This window comes from Pseudorca crassidens, chromosome 12 (genome assembly GCF_039906515.1).
Source record: "Pseudorca crassidens isolate mPseCra1 chromosome 12, mPseCra1.hap1, whole genome shotgun sequence".
NCBI classification, from domain to species: Eukaryota; Metazoa; Chordata; class Mammalia; order Artiodactyla; family Delphinidae; genus Pseudorca; species Pseudorca crassidens.
In genome coordinates, this window is record NC_090307.1 from 56,917,942 (window position 1) to 56,940,695 (window position 22,754).

Genomic DNA, 22,754 nt, shown 5'->3' on the forward strand with positions numbered 1-22,754 from the left:
GACAGCTTTACTTCTTTTCCGATTTGGATTCCTTTTATTTCCTTTTCTTCTCTGATTGCTGTGGCTAAAACTTCCAAAACTATGTTGAATAAGAGTGGTGAGAGTGGGCAACCTTGTCTTGTTCCTGATCTTAGTGGAAATGCTTTCAGTTTTTGACCATTGAGGACGATGTTGGCTGTGGGTTTGTCATATATGGCCTTTATTATGTTGAGGAAAGTTCCCTCTATGCCTACTTTCTGGAGGGTTTTTATCATAAATTGGTGTTGAATTTTGTCAAAAGCTTTCTCTGCATCTATTGAGATGATCATATGGTTATTCTACTTCAATTTGTTAATATGGTGTATCACGTTGATTGATTTGCGTATATTGAAGAATCCTTGCATTCCTGGAATAAACCCCACTTGATCATGGTGTATGATCCGTTTAATGTGCTGTTGGATTTTGTTTGCTAGTATTTTGTTGAGGATTTTTGCATCTATGTTCATCAGTGATATTGGCCTGTAGTTTTCTTTGTGACATCCTTGTCTGGTTTTGGTATCAGGGTGATGGTGGCCTCATAGAATGAGTTTGGGAGTGTTCCTCCCTCTGCTATATTTTGGAAGAGTTTGAGAAGGATAGGTGATAGCTCTTCTCTAAATGTTTGATAGAATTCGCCTGTGAAGCCGTCTGGTCCTGGGCTTTTGCTTGTTGGAAGATTTTTAATCACAGTTTCAATTTCAGTGCTTGTGATTGGTCTGTTCATATTTTCTATTTCTTCCTGGTTCAGTCTTGGCAAGTTGTGCCTTTCTAAGAATTTGTCCATTTCTTCCAGGTTGTCCATTTTATTGGCATAGAGTTGCTTGTAGTAATCTCTCATGATCTTTTGTATTTCTGCAGTGTCAGTTGTTACTTCTCCTTTTTCATTTCTAATTCTGTTGATTTCAGTCTTCTCCCTTTTTTTCTTGATGAGTCTGGCTAATGGTTTATCAATTTTGTTTATCCTTTCAAAGAACCAGCTTTTAGTTTTACTAATGTTTGCTATCATTTCCTTCATTTCTTTTTCATTTATTTCTGATCTGATTTTTATGATTTCTTTCCTTCTGCTAACTTTGGGGGTTTTTTGTTCTTCTTTCTCTAATTGCTTTAGGTGCAAGGTTAGGTTGTTTATTCAAGATGTTTCCTGTTTCTTAAGGTAGGATTGTATTACTATAAACTTCCCTCTTAGAACTGCTTTTGCTGCATCCCATAGATTTTGAGTCGTCGTGTCTCCATTGTCATTTGTTTCTAGGTATTTTTTTATTTCCTCTTTGATTTCTTCAGTGATCACTTCATTATTAAGTAGTGTATTGTTAGCCTCCATGTGTTTGTATTTTTTACAGATCTTTTCCTGTAATTGATATCTAGTCTCATAGCATTGTGGTCGGAAAAGATACTTGATACACTTTCAGTTTTCTTAAATTTACCAAGGCTTGATTTGTGACCCAAGATATGATCTATCCTGGAGAATGTTCCATGAGCACTTGAGAAAAATGTGTATTCTGTTGTTTTTGGATGGAATGTCCTATAAATATCAATTAAGTCCATCTTGTTTAATGTGTCATTTAAAGCTTGTGTTTCCTTATTTATTTTCATTTTGGATGATCGGTCCATTGGTGAAAGTGGGGTGTTAAAATCCCCTACTATGAATGTGTTACTGTCGATTTCCCCTTTTATGGCTGTTAGCATTTGCCTTATGTATTGAGGTGCTCCTATGTTGGGTGCATAAATATTTACAATTGTTATATCTTCTGCTTGGACCGATCCATTGATCATTATGTAGTGTCCTTCTTTGTCTCCTCTAATAGTCTTTATTTTAACGTCTATTTTGTCTGATATGAGAATTGCTACTCCAGCTTTCTTTTGGTTTCCATTTGCATGAAATACCGTTTTCCATCCCCTTACTTTCAGTCTGTATGTGTCTCTAGGTCTGAAGTGGGTTTCTTGTAGACAGCAAATATATGTGTCTTGTTTTTGTATCCATTCAGCCAATCTGTGTCTATTGGTGGGAGCATTTAGTCCATTTACATTTAAGGTAATTATCGATATGTATGTTCCCATTCCCATTTTCTTAATTGTTTTGGGTTCGTTATTGTAGGTCTTTTCCTTCTCTTGTGTTTCTTGCCTAGAGAAGTTCCTTTAGCATTTGTTGTAGAGCTGGTTTGGTGGTGCTGAACTCTCTCAGCTTTTGCTTGTCTGTAAAGGTTTTAATTTCTCCATCAAATCTGAATGAGATCCTTGCTGGGTAGAGTAATCTTGGTTGCAGGTTTTTCTCCTTCATCACTTTCAATATGTCCTGCCACTCCCTTCTGGCTTGCAGAGTTTCTGCTGAAAGATCAGCTGTTAACCTTATGGGATTCCCTTGTGTGTTATTTGTTGTTTTTCCCTTGCTGCTTTTAATATGCTTTCTTTGTATTTAATTTTTGACAGTTTGATTAATATGTGTCTTGGCGTATTTCTTCTTGGATTTATCCTGTATGGGACTCTCTGTGCTTCCTGGACTTGATTAACTATTTCCTTTCCCATATTAGGGAAGTTTTCAACTATAATCTCTTCAAATATTTTCTCAGTCCCTTTCTTTTTCTCTTCTTCTTCTGGAACCCCTATAATTCGAATGTTGGTGCGTTTAATGTTGTCCCAGAGGTCTCTGAGACTGTCCTCAGTTCTTTTCATTCTTTTTTCTTTATTCTGCTCTGCAGTAGTTATTTCCACTATTTTATCTTCCAGGTCACTTATCCGTTCTTCTGCCTCAGTTATTCTGCTATTGATCCCATCTAGAGTCTTTTTCATTTCATTTATTGTGTTGTTCATCATTGTTTGTTTCATCTTTAGTTCTTCTAGGTCCTTGTTAAATGTTTCTTGCATTTTGTCTATTCTATTTCCAAGATTTTGGATCATCTTTACTATCATTATTCTGAATTCTTTTTCAGGTAGACTGCCTATTTCCTTTTCATTTGTTATGTCTGGTGGGTTTTTATCTTGCTCCTTCATCTGCTGTGTGTTTTTCTGTCTTTTCATTTTGCTTATCTTACTGTGTTTGGGGTCTCCTTTTTGCAGGCTGAAGGTTCGTAGTTCCTGTTGTTTTTAGTGTCTGTCCCCAGTGGCTAAGGTTGGTTCAGTGGGTTGTGTAGGCTTCCTGGTGGAGGGGACTAGTGCCTGTGTTCTGGTGGATGAGGCTGGATCTTGTCTTCTGGTGGGCAGGTCCACGTCTGGTGGTGTGTTTTGGGGTGTCTGTAGACTTATTATGATTTGGGGCAGCCTCTCTGCTAATGGGTGGGGTTGTGTTCCTGTCTTGCTAGTTGTTTGGCATAGGATGTCCAGCACTGTAGCTTGCTGGTCGTTGAGTGAAGCTGGGTGCTGGCGTTGAGATGGAGATCTCTGGGAGATTTTCGTCGTTTGCTATTATGTGCAGCTGGGAGGCCTCTTGTGGACCAGTGTCCTGAAGTTGGCTCTTCCACCTCAGAGGCACAGCACTAACTCCTGGCTGCAGCACCAAGAGCCTTTCATCCACAGGGCTCCTTAATTTGGGATGATTCGCTGTCTATTCATGTATTCCACAGAGGCAGGGTACATCAAGTTGATTGTGGAGCTTTAATCTGCTGTTTCTGAGGCTGCTGGGAGAGATTTCCCTTTCTCTTCTTTGTTCTCACAGCTCCCAGGGGCTCAGCTTTGGATTTGGCCCCACCTGTGCGTTTAGGTCGCCGGAGGGCGTCTGTTCTTTGCTCAGACAGGACGGGGTTAAAGGAGCCGCTGATTCGGAGGCTCTGGCTCACTCAGGCCGGGGGTAGGGAGGGTTACGGAGTGCAGGGCCAGCCTGCGGCGGCAGAGGCCGGAGTGACGTTGCGCCAGCCTGAGGTGCGCCGTGCGTTCTCCCGGGGTAGTTGTCCCTGGATCCCGGGACCCTGGCAGTGGCAGGCTGCACAGGCTCCCCAGAAGGGGGTTGTGGATAGTGACCTGTGCTAGCACACAGGCTTCTTGGTGGCGGCAGCAGAGGCCTTAGCGTCTCATGTCTGTCTCTGGGCTCCGCACTTTTAGCCGCGGCTCGCTCCCATCTCTGGAGCTCCTTTAAGCACCGTTCTTAATCCCCTCTCCTCGTGCATCAGGAAATAAAGAGGGAAGAAAAAGTCTCTTGCCTTGTCAGCAGGTCCAGACTTTTCCCCGGATTCCCTCCCGGCTAGCCGCGGTGCACTAACGCCCTGCAGGCTGTGTTCACACCGCCAACCTCAGTCCTCTCCTGGCGCTCCGACTGAAGCCCGAGCCTCAGCTCCCAGCCCCGCCCGCCCCGGCAGGTGAGCAGACAAGCCTCTCGGCTGGTGAGTGGCGCTTGGCTGGCCCTGATCCTCTGTGCTGGAATCTCTCCGCTTTGCCCTCCACACCCCTGTTGCTGTGCTCTCCTCCGCAGCTCCGAAGCTCCCCCCCTCCGCCACACGCAGTCTCCGCCCATGAAGGGGCTTCCTAGTGTGTGGACACTTTTCCTCCTTCACACCTCCCTCCCGCTGGTGCAGGACCCGTCCCTATCCTTTTGTCTCTGTTTATTTTTTTCTCTTGCCCTACCCAGGTACGTGGGGGGTTTCTTGCCTTTTGGGAGGTCTGAGGTCTTCTGCCAGCGTTCAGTAGGTGTTTTGTAGGAGTTGTTCCACGTGTAGATGTATTTCTGGTGTATTTGTGGGGAGGAAGGTAATCTCCGCGTCTTACTCTTCCGCCATCTTCCCGGAAGTCCCATATACTTTTATTAATGTACAAATATTCATTGCCATATGGTCATTTACAAATATGCATTGTCTATGCGGTTCCAGTACATTAAAAGCTGGAACAAAGCAGTGGAGCCCACTACTACAACCCACTCCTTCCACAACAAGGTCAAGTGTAAAGTTCTTCTCCAAATCCCTGACAGGACAGTCAAGTGACTTGGGGAAAAGATTAAAATACTATCTCTAGGGAAGATTCAAAACGCCAGATGGAAACTCCCATATCAAACAAGGTGGCAGACTAGACAACCTGAAAAACTATAAATGTTGACTTCGATATACTCATACCCTCTTAAATGTATTCCTGAGAGAACAAGACAGTAAGAGAATCCTCCAAAGCTAAAAAAAAATCAACGTAGTTCAAGTATGCTGAGTTTTAGCTATACTCTGGAGTGGACATGTGAGTGTGTTTCAATAAATTAAGGTCACGAGTTTTAACGACCATATGGAGACAGAAAGTAAGACCCTAGGCTCAGACAAGGCAAGATATTGAAACTGAGACCTTCACATCAAGCCAGAACTCTCAAAGGTCAACACTCTCAGTGAGAGGTGCACTAGGAAAATTTCTGCTCATAACAAAGAAAGCAAGAACTCTTGTCCCTCTTACCTTGACTCTGTGCATCTGTTATCTACCACTGTATCATAACAAATACCCAGAACTTTGTGGCTTAAAGCAACAATGATTACTATTTTCTAACCTAAGTCATTCTTGCAGTTGCCATCAAATGGCAGCAGGAACAGCTGGAAGATTCAAGATGATCTCACTCAGAGGTCTGGAGCCTGGGTGCTGGACCTCCTCCATGTGACCTTCATCCTCAAGATTAGACCAGGTTTTCTTACATCTTTGCTCGGGCCAGCCTTGCATCATGGCCTGACCATGCTTCCAGCCCTCCCCTGTTCCCTGTCTGCTTCCTTCCACACAGGCATTTTCCTATGAAATCCCTGCACAGTTAATCCCATCTTGGTGCCTGCCTCTGGGAGGACCTGGATTAACACACTAATTTTTATACAAAAAGTATAAATTAGGAAGTGATTATTTGCTTAACAAAATAATTCCATTAAATAATGAATTCCCTTAGAGCATTTTTCTCCTTTTTTAGTTTGAATTTTTTTTAACTTCAGAAAAGTACTGAAAATAACATAATAAATACTTATGTACCTAACACCTGTAATGGACTAAATTTAGCACATTTTATGTGATTTGATTTAAATACAATTTTTTCAGGAAGATGTCTGCTGAGTTAGACAAAGTATTATTGGATTAGTGTTCTGACTCTCAGAAGTATTCTGTTCTGTTCATTCCCCCAAAATCACAGGTTCTAGGGCAACTCCAGAAAATTAGTTGTCTGATTCCTCGGTGTTGTGAATAATGGAAATGCTAAAGGATTACAATAAGCAATCTATAATGTGTACTGCTTGTTCATTTTTTATTTGGGGGCCATTTGTTTATGACCCTCCTTTAAAGATTCCATTATATGTCTCTGTAAAAGTCAGTATAGTGGTTCAGCAGCATTGATACTCAGGTAGGAAAATGTAAGCCTCAGTATTCCTACTTCTCATGTCTTGTAGTGATTTACCTAGTGGGTACCATGGGTGTCACTTACACCCATTATTTCTAAGAACAGTTAAACCAGAAAAGCTTTAAAGACCTAGAATTCAAAATGAAAAGAACATCTTTGAAAGAAAACACATTTGGAAGCAATGCTTTTATTATAAATATTTTTTAACAGCAGAGAAATATATAAGAACATCTCCTTTTTTCTCTAAATAAAAAATTACACTTTCAGAAGGCTTTGGGACTCTTCCTCTCCAAAAGAAATGTGTTCCACTATATGTATAAACAAGGCATGGTTTTTATGTCTAGCTTTGTATCAATCATGAGAAGACTTGTTTACTTCTCTTCACTGAGGCTTTATTGCTTTTTCCCATTCACTCACTCACTCACTCAAATATAAAACTTGTGGCTAAAAAACACCAGGACATCTAGATGTACTCCACTGTCCAGTTATGTTGACCATGTAACACTAAATGTCCACCAAAAATTAGTTCACCTCTGTTTGGAACAGCAATAAAGAAAAATATCGCCTTTAATTCCATACCACTCAACTTTTCCCTAAACTCTGTTGAAGGAGCAGCTTCAGGCAGCTTTCCTTGCATATAATCTACTAACTGCTTCCTCATTAAGACACCTCTTTAAATACAAAAAAATGTCTATAAGTTGAAGAAAATAAAGTTTTTTTCATGAACATGTTTATCATAAACCTGAGTGGTTCCAGACACAACTCTGCTTCCACTTCTCTGTACTGTCTTCAAGGCTAGACTTCCTGCTTTCTTATTGGAAATTTTACTGCATCATTCTGCTGAGTTTCCTTCAGCTATGACTTTAGGATTGGATGTCTGTAAGAAACACCAAGGAGGTGACCAAAACTCAGAGACATGGGCCAGAATCCCTGATGTCACTGCCCCTTCTGCCAGAATCTTTCCTCTGGAGAGCGCTGAAGAATTTGTGTTTAGTCATTTTGAAAGTAATCCCCTCAAAGTTTATTATCTTAGTCTGTTCGGGTTGCTGTAACAAAACACCTCAGACTGTGTGGCTTATGAACAACAGAAATTTATCTCTCACAGTTCTGGAGACTGGAAGTCCAAGATCAAGGCCCCAGCATGGTCTTCGGTGAGGGTCGTCTTCGTGGTTCATAGCCAGTGCCTTCTTGCTTTGTCCTCACATAGTAGAAAGGGTGACAGAGCTGAATTCCTTCCTTAAGAAAGTCTTCCCAAGGCTCAGATGAAAGCAGAGACCCATATCAGAAACGTCGGCTGAGAGGTCTGGCATTCCTTGTCTGGTGTGCACCTCACACACAGCCAGGCCTCACTGATCGCCTGGCAGGCTGTCACTGCAGGCTCCACATGCCTGTGTGGCACTCCTACTGTGTTAACGACTCTGCCCTCCTCACCCCCAGGAGACTGTGACTTGTGCTGGATCAACCACTACCTGGCCTCAGTGACTGGTCTAAGGAACAGGCATGTGGCCCATGACAGGTTCCCACTGTCACCTGGAAATTTCTAACTGAATTCAGGCTAGAAGGTTCTCCTTCCTCTTGAGCTGGGATGTTGTAAGGCTTCAAGCCCAGAGTTAGCCAAGACTCCGTGCCCTCATAAATGGGAAAAGCTGGTGTGAAGTAGGAGAAAATGAAGTAAACAATTAGAGGGAATCAAGACCAAAGGATGGAAAGAGCACTTTGAAATTTTTGATTATCTTAGTCCAGTCATCCTTGAGATAGCAGATAGCTCTTTCCTACCCTCTTCATAGTCAGTTAACTGAACCAATTAATTCCCTATTTTTGATAAAATTTGTGCAAGTTAGGTTTCTGAAATACAGAATCAAGGAGTCCAGACTCCTTGTCTTCTACTGTCTTCTCCTGTCTTCTACTTTTTATGCATACACAAAGCCACAGTCTTAAACAAGATTTTGTGTGTATGATCATGTAATAATTAAAGGTGTTTTATTGAATTTTGTATTTGAAATGAATATCTCAGTATTTCCTGAGGATGGGAGCCCGTGAATAAGTGCCACCCTCCTGTCACTCAGGTGGACAATTAATAGGTGCAATCGACATGGCTCCTAGGAGAGTCCAGTAGGATGCAGCTTTAGCTCTCACAGTGGTAAACAGCCAGATGATGGATCAGCTTTCCCTCCTTCCCTCACCCACACACAAATTCTTATCTCAGACTCTGCTCGCAGGCTTAGACAAAGACACACTTTTGGTAAAGCACTTTATAAAGACGTGGCTCATGAAAACTCTCCCTCTCCCCTTCTGCCTTGCAAGAGTCAGTGACCAGAAAAGAGCAGTGACAATCAAATTCTGACCAGAGTCCAGAAGAAGAAAGCAGAAAGAGGACTTTATGCTCATCCCACCCTTCCATCTCAGTACACTCCTCTCTCCAACCATCCACCCTTCTGTACATCAACCCATATACTCATATTTTCTTTAAAACCCATCCAGTAACTCCTTGATGTAAGATTCTAGAGATTCTATTTATTGAAGCCCTGTTTTTCCTGACATTCACCTGGCCTTGGTCCTGCAATAATCACACTGGAAGAGAAAACATAATCATGACTCAGGCTCTGAATGAGAAGAAGAACAAAATTCATTATTTTACCAATAATACAATAAACTAATTTAAAGGAAGTAAAGTACTCTCAAAACACCACTTTAAAAGAATAAAGGACAATTGGACTCTTGGCTATAAGAACCACATTCTGATAACTATTAAAAAATTATATATTGGGCTTCCCTGGTGGCGCAGTGGTTGAGAGTCCACCTGCCGATGCAGGGGACACGGGTTCGTGCCCCGGTCCGGGAAGATCCCACATGCCACGGAGCGGCTGGGCCCATGAGCCATGGCCGCTGAGCCTGCACATCCGGAGCCTGTGCTCTGCAACGGGAGAGGCCACAACAGTGAGAGGCCCGCGTACCGAAAAAAAAAAAAAATTATATATTTTACTTGCTTTATATCATATGTTACAGTATTGTACTTTGTTCTCCCAAAATAGTATCCTTTCTTTCATACCTTTTATTCATCAGCACAGTTATTCAATAACCTAAGGAGCCATACTCAAACAGGAAAATGTACAAAATAGTAAAATAACCTTGCTGACCAGATTGATTGACCCTCCAATCTGGGTTCTGTCACCTGCTAGATGGACACCATTAGATAATTTCAGTAAAAGCCCAATAATCCAATAGGATCCAGACTGATACTGTACCAGTATAAGTATTGGATTTTTCTATACTACAGAGTATTGCACTACTGATACCATAGATACCAAAATATATCTCAGTTTTCATCATCAAATCTCCAATACAACACTTTGATATTTTATTATGAAAGTATGGTACTATAAGTAGCCAACATAATAGAAGAGCATATTCTAGAAACCACTGAAAACAATGGACTATCAATACACTAGTAAATCAATACCTATAAATATTATAAATGGCATAAATATTAGTTTGATTTTTCACAGGGCACTTACATTAGTATATAAGATAATTCATTGCAGGAGATTAGGATGCATAGTATCTACACTAAATAATATTTAAAACTTTAAAAAATTACCATATTTATAAGTTAAACCATAGTTTCTTTTTTCACCAAAATTATAACACACTATTTAGAGTAACTGTAACTTGAATGAACTTATTCACACATTTATTCATTCAATAAATATTTCTTGAAGACAATTATGTGTCTGGGGATAAAATAATACATAAAAAAGAAATGTATCCCAGCCTTTGGGAATTTATAGTCTAGTCAGGAAAACAGACAAATAACAAGCAATTAGAATACAGAGCAACATGTGTCATGATGGGAGAAGTCCAACCTACTTTAGCAGTGCCTAAGAGGAGTACTTAACCCATACTTGAGGGGTCACAGAAGCTTCCAGGAGGAAGGGACAATTAAGCTGAGACTTGTAAAATAAGGAGTAGGGGCTGGCCAAACACAGGACAAGCACAGAGATGGAGAAAATTTAAGTCAGAGAAGCCATATGTTCAAAGGCCTAGAAGCAAGAGAGCAAGATATACTCTTTGAGGGACTGAAATAAGTTTCATAGGACCATATAATCCAAAGATTTTAAATGCTTCATATTCCTTAGTGTGAGTAAAACTTACTGTATATAAATTAACTTAAAACTTTCCTCCCTGGTGTGGCTGCTCCACCGCTGGGATGGATGCACTACTGAGGCATCAATACACTGACGCCACTGATACAGTCCCTTGATGATCTTCAACCAGTTGTCACCAAGGAAAAGTCTTTCCTTCCCTCTTTACAACCTAATCATAACTGTTTAACTGATGTTACTTAAAGAAGTGTCGTGCTTTTTCTCACACAAACTATTAACTAGAGCTAATATGCCTTATTAACTATAGGCAGATGTACAACTTCAGTAACATAATTCATCAAATTTTAGAGTCATTTATTTAATGCCAAGCTTATTTGCTCCTGGACTCTTTTTCTTCCCTCTTCCTCATTCATATCTTGTGGCATTTGTGGATAATAGTTTGAATAATTTTTTCATCAATACCTCTTAAACAATGACAATGATTGATCCTTTTGTCTCATTGCAGTATATTTAAAATAACACTAATACCAAATTTAATTTCTTCCTTGTATATGCTTTTATTATTTTCAGTTTCTGAGATAAACTCAGAGGATCTTGTTGCTCTCATTCTGTGAGTTTACCACTGAAATCCACAACCACAGAGGGTTTGAAGAGTTAGCTAAAAAGCTGAACATGAGGATTATCTAGCTTATTTTCAAATAAAGAATTAGGTTTGGCTAAAATCTAAATCACTCAGATCTATACACTACAGAATGACACCTTTTTCGGTTTTTATTTTATGTAACCTCTCCATGCCTCGGTTTAGGTTTCCTTACTGGTCAAATGGGGAGAGTAATGTCTACTTTACATTCTTAACAAATGAAGAATTCCTGGTGTGTTTAAGTGAGCTTACTGATTCAGATAGATAAGGAAGTACCACAGAACAAAGCCCAAACCAAATCATAATTTTTAATTAATATGAATTCCCAAAACTAAATGCAAATGAGGGCCTTTAAGAAATTAGCAGTTTCCTAGAAGAAAGGAGTTTATTTTTCCAGGAAGCTGCAAATTTTTTCAGCACTCATTTGTCTCCATTCATTGTAGCACAATTGAAGGCTTCTCCTCTTGAGGACTCACAGCCATTTCAATGAATAAACCAACCAGAAACAGGCTCTTAATATAGTGTGCTGTTATACAGATTTCCTTTCAATGATTCTTCAACTCTATCAGATGTAGCCAAGGAAAAAAGATTCTTAACCTCGGCATATAAATATCCAAAACTAAGTTTCTACTATCTCTCTCAAAAGTAAACAGCATGTCCAAGTCCAGAGTTAGGCACATAATAGGATTAACTGAGAAAAAAAAAAAAAACCCACAGTGTATCAAGTTCACTAATTTAGAAAGAGTTTCCAAAAAAATTGATAAGGAAAAGACCAAAAAACTAGTAGGAAAATGGCCAAAACATATGAACAGTTTACAGAATATGAAAGATGGAATGGCTCTGGAGCATATGAAGTAATGTACAACTTTCCTCAAAATAAGAGAAGTGCAAATTAAAACAACACTCAGCCACCAATTTTCAACTATTAGATAGGCAATGACCAAAACGTTTAACACACTGTGTTGGTAAGTGTGTGGGGAAATAGGCAGTATAATATATGGCTGGTGGGAATGAAAATTGATTCAACTTCTATGAAGTGCAATTTTGCAACATATATCAGGTAATATACTCTTTTTTTTTTGAGTCCCTAGAGCAGGTTCCTTTTTTTTTTTAACTGAAGTACAGTTGATTTACAATGTTATGTTAGTTTCACGTGTACAATAAAGCAATTCAGTTATATATATACATATTCTTTTTCAGATCATTTTCCATTCTAGGTTATTACAAGATAGTCAATATAGTTCCTTGTGCTATACATTAGGTCCTTGTTGTTTATCTATTTTATATATGTTAGTATGCATCTGTTAATTCCCAACTCCTAATTACCCCTCCCACCCCCTTTCCCCTTTGGTAGCCATAAGTTTGTTTTCTATGTCTGTGAGTCTGTTTCTGTTTTGTAAATAAGTTCATTTGTAGTATTTTTTTTAGATTCCACATATAAGTGATATCATATATTTGTCTTTGACTTACTTCACTTAGCATGATAATCTCTACGTCCATTCATATTGCTGCAAATGGCATTAGTTCATTCTTTTTATGGCTGAGTAATATTCCATTGTGTGTATATATATATAAATATATCACATCTTCTTTATCCATTCATCTGTCGATGGACATTTAGGTTACTTCCATGTCTTGGCTACTGTAAATAGTGCTGCTATGAATACTGGGGTGCATGTATCTTTTTGAATTAGCGTTTTTGTTTTTTTCTGATATATACTCAGGAGTGGAATTGCTGGGTCATATGGTAATTCTAGTTTTATTTTTTTGAGAAATTTCCATACTGTTTTCCACAGTGGCTGCACCAATTTACATTCCCTTTTCCCCACATCCTCAACAATATCTGTTATTTGTGTTCTTTTTGATGATAGCCATTCTGACAGATGTGAGGTGATATCTCATTGTGGTATTGATTTGCACTTCCCCAATGATTAGCAATGTTATGCATCTTTTCATATGCCTGTTGGCCATCTGCATTTCCTCTTTGGGAAAATGTCTATTTAGATCTTCTGCTCATTTTTTGATTGGGTTGTCTGCTTTTGTTTTGTTTTTTGTGTGTGTGTGTGTGTGTGTGTGTGTGTATATATATATATATATATATAGAGAGAGAGAGAGAGAGAGAGAGAGAGAGAGCTGTATCAGCTGTTTGGATTTTTGGAAATTAAGCCCCTAGGAATGAACCTGACCAAGGAAGTGAAAGATTTATATGCTGAGAACTATAAAACATTGATAAAGGAAATTTAAGATAATTCAAAGATATGGAAAGATATCCCATGCTCTTGGATTGGAAAAATTAATATAGTTAAAATAGCCATACTACATAAAGCAATCAACAGATTTAATGTGATCCCCATCAAATTACCCATGACATTTTTCACAGAACTAGAACAAATAAACCTAAATTTTATACTGAACCAAGAAAGACCCAGAAGCGATTGCCAAAGCCATCCTGAGGAAAAGGAACAAAGCTGGAGGCATAACCCTCCCAGACTTCAGACTATACTACAAAGCTACAGTAATCAAAACAGCATGGTACTGGCACAAAAACAGACATATGGATCAATGGAACAGATAGAGAGCCCAGAAATAAACCCACACACCTATGGTCAATTAATCTTTGACAAAGGAGGTAAGAATATGCAATGGATAAAAGACAGTCTCTTCAGCAAGTGGTGTTGGGGAAGCTGGACAGCCATGTGGAAATCGATTAGTTGGAACACTCCCTCACATCTACACAAAAATCAACTCAAAATGGCTTAAAGATTTAAATATAAGACTTGACACCATAAAACTCCTAGAAGAGAACATAGGCAAACATTTTCTGACATAAAGTGTAGCAATGTTTTCTTAGGTCAGTCTCCCAAGGCCAAAGAAACAAAAGCAAAGATAAACAAATGGGACCTAATCAAACATATAAGCTTTTGCACAGCAAAGGAAACCGTAAACAAAATGAAAACACAACCTACAGAATGGGAAAAAATATTTGCAAATGATGCAACCAATCAGGTAATCTACTCTTAAACAAAAAAATTCCTTTGAAATTTCTTTGAAATAAATTCCAAAGAATTTATCCTATAGACATATTCAAACATGTGCAAAATAACATATGTACAAGAGATTCTATGACAACACTGTTTGATATAGCAAAGACTGAAAACAACCCACATGTTCATCAATAGATGACTGGTTAAATAAATTGTGGTATATCCATCCAATGAAATATGCTGCAGCTATAAAAATTAATGAGGATTCTCTTGCTGTAACAATATGGAATGCTTTCAAATGTTGAGTCTAAAAAAACCACACAAGGTGCAAAATTGTGTGAAGTGTATACTACCATGTATATCAGGGGAGGGGAATATCTACATATATATTTATTTACATATGCATAAAATACTTCTGGGAGTATATTTAAAAACTGATAGCATTGTTTGCTTCCAAAACAAAGAATTGGATGGTGGAGGAATGGAATGAAAGCCCTTTTGTAATTTTTGAATATTTTAATCATGTGGATGTATTTCCTATACAAATAAATAAGTAAAATTTAGATTAAAAAAAGACACCCTAGGCTGAGCATCCGGAGCTCTGATCACTGGTTCTATCTTAGTCCCTGTGGTCTTAAGTCATCTCCTCTGTGGCTCATTTTTCCCTTCGAAGACTAAGGAAGTTAGACTGGCAAATCTCTAAGGTTCCCTCTAATTGTAGACTTTTAGGCATGTGTAAGAAATCATAGCCTCACGGAAAAAATAGAATAATACTTTTCTGCGTTTCACATATAAAGCTTAATGGTGGCTCTGGCCAACACAATTGTGATTCATTTCTTCATAATCACATAGCAAAAGCCCAGATTCTATGCAAACAGTCCCAATCTCTTCTACAAACACATGGCAACAACATGGTCTTTATGGAAACTGGAAGTATCTATGCAGAGCCCCTGTAACCACATGTCAAGACAGCAGGTGCCTGGACTGTCCAACTCAGGACTGCTGAAGGCAGGTAGTTCTCACTTTTTAACGCAGCCCAGTTAAGGAATGTCAAAGACCCCTAGATCCATCCACCTCACCCATTCTCACTATAATGTACATCTGCTTCATTCAATACAGAAGTATGCTGGTTTATATCTGTGCATACACAACTCAGTGCTGCATATACAACTTAGTGGTTGGCATACACAAATATATATATAATGTATATATAATACATATATTTATGTAATAATACACATTATATGTATTTACCTTAAGGTAAGCTCGTATATACTAACATATGTGTGTGTATATATATACATATACATGTATATGTATATTTTATATATATATATATACACATATATATTACCTTAAGATAGTAATTTACCTTAAAGTCTGCTTAAGATGAAAAGTAAGGACCAAGAATAAATTTGTTGCAGATAAGCAACTGTAAGGTTAACCAAACAACTCACAACACTCTAACAGTCATTTATAATTGCAAAACAAAACAGCACCAACTAAAAACCATACCATACTCAAGATGATATCATACAGGGATGACGTAGGGATAACTTTCTGCTTGATACCATGGGAACTAAAACTATCCACAGGTGAGTAAGTGCAACAGGAATTTTGTAAACTCGCCAAGAACTACATAGTAACCAGGCTCTTTAACCACAAATGTACTGAATGAGAGCCCTCTAGTTACCTGGTAATTCTCCTTTATGAAAGCCAAATTTTAGTCAACTTTAAAAACTCATTTAATAGATTATTGGTAATTAGCTCTTACTCATAACCTAAAAATGAAAGTCTACAGAACATATCACTTGCCTCCATTTTCCTCATTTGTTAAAACAGTAACAATATTTATTCTACCTTGCAAGATTACTTTGAGGATCAAATGATAAAAAAGGTTGTAATAATATTTTATATACTGCAATGGGGTTGATATAGTTTGCAGACATAACTTATTATTATTAAATCCTAAAATGGCCCTGGCTGCAATAGCCATGCACCCTTGAGCTGCTATGGACAATCACTGTTGAATTGTTAAAGGTCTCAAAGGCTCCTGGAAGACCAAGGAATTTTGACAAACGTTAATGTTTAGCTGAGTAACTGAAATTAAAGTTATTAATAAAACATTGTTTAGAAAACTATATATTGAGGGTGAACTGACAGATTTATACAATCAGCATATATTTAATTAATGTAAACAAAATTCCTAACAAGGGTGGTTTGCTGGTGCACTCCATCTCTAGTTTCTGATAAACAACTGTTGAGGAAGCAAAAGGAGCCAAATTTTCACATTCTCTGCTTGGGAAATATGCCCTGTAGATATTTAATAACACATTCTGCTTTCTTGAAATCATTATATTAGTATATACAAACTTACCTTCAGGATCTGTTCTAATTACAAACGTGTCATGCATAAAACATGTGGAATCTTTTCAACATGTTCATTATCCTCTGCCCCATTCTTCAATTCACAAGGCAAGTTTAATTGTGGTATATTCATCAACTCTCCTTTAGTCTTAAGATTTCTACAGATATTAGTTCAGCTGAAATTTATAGAAAACAGTCCTCTGGCAGGTTACCCCTGATTGGGTTCCACATGAGAGGACAGTATTAAACAATGCACTGGAAAACACACAGGCACCAAAGCCACGTTAAATCTATGCGCCATCCCACAGGGCTCTGATTATGGAAATAGATTCACATATTTTAGTGACAATATTAGCAGCCACAATTCTTTCTCAAATGAAACCTGAAGCAAACACGCAGATTAGCACCAGTTTAACATTTTTTAAAACTTTGTTTTTAAGCGGGCTTCGGAGGAAATGATTACAGCCTTCCTGCTTACTCATTCTCCCTACTTCACTAGCATAACATGAGCTTAATTAGATTATGTTGAGGTTATTTGCTCTTCTGAAGTCTGAGTTTCTATGAATATTGAATCATTAAATAATTGCAGTGGAAACATTAAAAAAAAAAACCTTTTCCCAAATCAAAAGAGATTCAAGAAATCCCAAGCTACCTAAGGCTAGAGAGACTGAATTGTAATTAGTTGGTAGAAACACTAATATTTATTTGAGACAATGGACCCGAAGTTGATTCTCAGATGAGGAGCTTAAAATAAAAAGCCATAGATTGTGAAAATAAAGAGGCAAACTAGTAAAGAAAGCTAGAGAACTTCAGGAGAAAAACAAAAGTAAGAACTTGTTAGAATTGGATGGTGGTGTTAAACACTGAGGACATCATAGGTGATTTTTTATAATAAGGGTTAGGGGCCCTGAGGAGAGAGGGTCTAATTGAATTGGCATTCAAGTGGCTGAAAGGAAATCAATTTTGACCAGCCACCAAAAAGTGGTTTTGAGACCCAGATAAAAGAAAAACAAAAAAACTTTCTCTCCCAATAAGGAAAGATGAGACCAGAGAGAAATAGCTCTGCCCTTATACTAGAGCAATCGTTTTCTTTCCCGTTGCGGAGCACAGGCTCCGGATGCGCAGGCTCAGCGGCCATGGCTCACGGGCCCAGCCGCTCCGCGGCATGTGGGATCTTCCCGGACCGGGGCACGAACCCGTGTCCCCTGCATCGGCAGGCGGACTCTCAACCACTGTGCCACCAGGGAAGCCCGAGCAACTGTTTTGTATCCTTTTTTCCAAGACACTTGACAGATGATCAAATGATGTTTCCATTTAAGACATATACCCCACAAGCACACACACACACACAAAAAAACTAGGATATTAGACGTGCAATTTTTCACCATATTTCATCCTTCTCTCTTCAACTCTAGAATTGTTAATGTGCGACTGTACCATCTTTTTGGGATAAGTACTCTAATGTGTGGGGAAAGTTAAATTATTCATTACTTGGAATATACCTTATGATTTAGACACCTCAGGCTGTTACCATACCTGAGCAGAGAGTAAGACAAATTAGGAAGGGCAACTGGAAATTCCTAGAGAAGGCCAAAGTATCTGTCCACTTGTCAACAAGCTCATGGGAGCCCACAGGTTAAAAGACTCTCTGGATCTGAGCCCTATCACTCGTGACCAGTCCTCCACACCAGGAGTCAAGACATCTCTATGGAAGTCACACTGCCTTCTATTTTGAGGGTAGGAAATTAGAATGAATAAAATCCAATCCAAATTTTTTAAATTACAACTTATGAATTTTAAATTTGGGAAATCTTTGAGAACGTATAAGCTCACAACTACCCCCCACCCTACCAACCAACATAGAATTTTCTTTAAAATACTCTATAAAGAATAGATTGTGGGGCTTCCCTGGTGGCACAGTGGTTGAGAGTCCGCCTGCCGATGCAGGGGACACGGGTTCATGCCCCCGTCCGGGAAGATCTCATATGCCGCGGAGCGGCTAGGCCCGTGAGCCATGGCTGCTGAGCCTGCACGTCCGGAGCCTGTGCTCCGCAACGGGAGAGGCCACAACAGTGAGAGGCCCGCGTACGCAAAAAAAAAAACAAAAAAAACAAAAAAAAACATTAACAGGAATGGACATAGGAAAGAACTAGAGAGATTAAAAGACAAATCTGGAGAACTCTGTGTTTGTCTGGAACAAAATACACGTTGCAGGAGATATTGTAGTTGAATTACAGAAATAGTCAAAGGTCATATCAAGAACAGACTTTTATCTTAAAGGGATGAACTTGATTTTTATTCTGAGAGCTAAGAGGGCCACAAAAGGATTTCAGCAGAAGAATGAGATGATCAGATTTGTTTTAGGAAAATTACTTTGGCATGTGGGAATAGATTGAACAGAATGCATTTTAAAAACAGAAACCAGTTAGAAAGATATTGCAGCTATCCACATGAAAAGACATCTAAACTTATACTAAGGCAACAGTAAAACAAAAACAGGAAATGGACTCAAGAGATTTTAAGGAGGTGATATCAACATCAAACTAAATTGTATATGGAGTATTCAGAAAGGGAGAGGATACAGAATGACTCAGTGATTTCTGGCTTGGGAAACTTGGAAGAAAGTGATGCTATTCACTAAGAGAATTCAGGAATACAGGTAGATTTGGAAGGAGTAGATTATAAATTCAGTTTAACATATTAAATTAGAGTTATCTATAGGATCAAAATGGAGATCAATTCTATACTATAGAATAGAATATACTATAGTATAGAATTCTATACTATACTATACTATACATTCAGCTGAAAGATCAACTTTAATTGTGAAGCCAATTGTGTTAGATAATTAGTGCATAACTACATTAAAGTCACTTCTCAGGACAAAGGCAGAACTAAGAGCAGTGAGCAGGATGGGGAGTCATCTATTTTTAATAAATATGGAGTTGAGGGGGGTTTAGTATGTAATCCCATCCAGAATGGTGTAAAAGGTATTCTACCTCATGGCATGAGCCCCAAAGGAGGTCCAGCGTGAGAGGAGAAACAAAGATTTTTGAAGTGGTTAGTGAGGGCAAATGGATGCTGACCCCGCCTCACTCTTTCCCAGATCTGTGGTTTGTAGCACCGAAGAAGAGTGTGGTCACTTGGCCAAGATGCTAAGGGAGTGGGAACTCTGGTGGAAAGCCAGGTGATCTAGTTTAGATTTCTTTCTTTTTGGCTCTCCAGTATCCAAACCAGGGCTTGGCCTTGGGAGGAAAAAAGAAAAGAAGCCAAAAAGGAGCAGTCTCTCCTTCCCCTGGCCCCTGAAAAGAGGGTTTGTGACCCAGGTTCAGCCAATTCCATGGCCCATACTCCCCCTGGAGGCGGTCACGTAAGCGTGCAGCCAACCTGAGAAATTCTTCACGGCACAGGTAGCAGTGGTTTTTTGTTGGTGGTGGGGTTTTTTTGTTTTGTTTTGTTTTGTGTTAGGAAAGTCCTAACTTTTTTTTAAGGTTATACTCCATTTATAGTTATTATAAAATATTGGCTATATTCCCCATGTTGTACAATACATCCTTGTAGCTTATTTTATATCTAATAGTTTGTACATCTTAATCCCCTACCCTATATTGCCCCTTCCCTCCTCCCCACTGGTAAACACTAATTTGTTCTCTAAATCTATGAGTATGCTTCTTTTTCATTATGTTCACTAATTTGTTGTATTTTTCAGGTTCCACATATAAGTGATATCATCACAGTATTTGTCTTTCTCTGTCTGACTTATTTCACTTAGCATAATGCCCTCCAAGTCCATTCATTTTGATGCAAATGGAAAAATGCCTGAGTAGTATTTTATATATATATATATATATATATATATATATATATATACACACACATATATATATATATATACCAAATCTTTCTTTATCCATTCATCTGTTGATAGATACTTAGGTTGTTTCCATATCTTGGAAATTGTAAATAATGTTGCTATAAACATTGGGGTACATGTGTCTTTCTGAATTAGTGTTTTTGTTTTTTTTCAGATATACACCCAAGAGTGGAATTGCTGAGTCATAGGGTAGTTCTATTTTTTGTTTTTTAAGAAACCTCCATACTGTTTTCCACAGTGGCTATACCAATTTACATTCTGCTCCATTGATCTATGTGTCTATTTTTGTGCCAGTACCATACTGTTTTGATGACTGTGGCTTTGTATATAGTCTGAAATCAGGGAGACACAGATAGCAGTTTAAATAACAAGTAGGATGTGAGGCATACTGTAAACATTAAGTATTCTAACATATGATATCTCCTAAGCATCAATAGGGTAGAAAAGGATTTCCAATACTCACTTCATGCCTAAAGGCACCATTTTCTATCATGTGAATGTATTCTGTTGTCTGCTCTAATTTGACAATTTGGGTGAGGGAGGTGGCAGGGAATGGAGAGGTATGACAATTTGAAAAACAACAGCTGGTATAACTGTAAACATAAAATGTCTTGGTATTTTTTAACTCTAAAATATTAATTTCCACATATATTTTATTAGTAGCTTCAGAGTATGGATGGCTGAGTCCAGTGGTAACAGTGATGGAGGTTGTGACCCAGTGGCAGCCCCCTAAACAAACTGACCCAGTGCCTGTGATTCCAGCTGTAGCTGCCCAGTTTCCCTTGGCTCCTGCCTGTTACCTGAAAACTGGGTTTGCCTCTTGGTGGGTGTACAGCCAAAAGACACAACCAAGACAAAGAGTGGGAGAAGGAAGGATTTATCACTTGCAGCAAGTAAGGAGAATATCAGGGATATTTCCCAAAGTAGTGTCTCCCCAAACAGCAAAACTGGGGAAATTTTAAGCTAAGGGTACATGCATATCCATGAATGGGCTTGAGCAGAGTAGAATTCAGCATAGTATTGGGGCAAAGGTTGACAGAGTCCAGGCTCTAGTTGACTGAAGTCATGAGGGTCAGCAAAGGTCAACATCATCATTCCTTAGGTTCCAATTAGTCTGGTGGTTGAGTGCAAGAGGAGGTTTAGATCTTACAAAAAAAAGCTCAAGAATATGCTTCAGGCTAATCTTTACCTTTTAAACAGGACTGGAAGTCTTTACAACTGATTTATTGTCTCCAATATGGTTAAGTTATTTCCCTGGCCTGTTTGTTCTTACATTGATTTGTTCCCTTAAAATCATTAACTACTGAGACTTATTCTTCTGCAAGGGCAAGCACTATGGCCAGGCTTAGATCACAAAATGGCTTAGGCCTAAAATGGCTTTTCTTCAAGAAAGTTATGTCTGGTTCATTTCCTCCAGGGACCCACCACCCTATCTGCATACATGCCCATTTTCTGAGACTGGTTCTCAATCCTTCCCATTACTGGATATCTTTGCAATGAATTCCTTTTCTTCTTAAGTTAACCGAAGTTGGTTTCTGTTGTTTGCAACCAAGCAACTCTAATGGTAAGAGTAACAAGTACTTTCAGAGGCAGAATGAAGGCTGTACTATGCTAAAGTCCCTGGCTCTCTTAAGACCCCTAGATTGTAATATTAGAAGTGTCACAGAGTTTCTAGACATAAAAGCAAAAGTTCAAAGGAGAAAAGTGATGTAACAAAATGAAAATTAAAATATTTCTATGTCAGAATATACCATAGTTAAAATTAAAAGGCAAACTAAAAGAGTACATAAGAAAATGTCAAGGTGTCCTGGGCTTTTCAAAATTAGGAATATCTCCCTTCTCTGGTCAAGACCGTGTGTTGGTTGTTTTGCTCCCCATAAGAAAGAAATTATATGAGACAAAACTTGGCAAAAGATTTTAGTCTCTATTTCTTATTAAATGCAGGGTCTTGTAGTACTTCAGCCTGCACAGTTCCTACCCTCTGCCTGAAGGTAAGATTCCACAACCAGGTAGACATTCCTGGGCTTTAGAGATGGTGAAACTCCCTTGGCAATGAGCTTCTTGGTCGAGTGACAGAGGGATGGTCCTTGACCTTGACAGTTAAGCTTCCATGGGTGTGTCTACAGTCTTATCAAGGCAGGGCAGAAGATGGAGGGAGAAGTAGGGAGAGGATAATGCTCCCATCCCATTAATTGTTTCACTCAGGCAAGAAGTTACAATTCTAACTGCATATCTACTTATAATTTTCCTTCACCTTACATGGGCTACCGAAAGAAACATACATAAGGCAAACAACCATGATTGCTAACTGAAGGGTTTTTAGCAGATGAGTAGAACTTCCATGTTTTCTTGTGATGATTATATAGCCCATCTCTGGGAAGGGCACAAAGACAAGGGTCACCTCACCTACACAAAGAAGGCATGGTCACACTCTAGTCTCCCATCTGCTTCCCATGAGAAGGAAAAATTATTTCACAGGCATCAGATCTCATGGAGGAAACTG

At 38.8% G+C, this 22,754-nt stretch overlaps 1 protein-coding gene across 4 annotated transcripts in view; it reads right to left on the reverse strand.

Moving 5' to 3' along the window:
• Positions 1-6,530: 6,530 nt before the first annotated feature.
• METTL4 (methyltransferase 4, N6-adenosine) overlaps positions 6,531-22,754 on the reverse strand; it is a 67,415-nt gene continuing 51,191 nt past the window's right edge. For 3 of the 4 annotated variants that reach the window (XM_067699579.1, XM_067699578.1, XM_067699580.1), the window contains exon 9: positions 6,534-7,929. In XM_067699579.1, coding sequence (XP_067555680.1) covers positions 7,742-7,929 — 188 coding nt within the window. In that variant the 3' untranslated portion in view covers positions 6,534-7,741. Of the gene's footprint in view, positions 7,930-22,754 lie in introns of all 4 variants that reach the window. The other variant, XM_067699584.1, reaches the window with a different exon arrangement.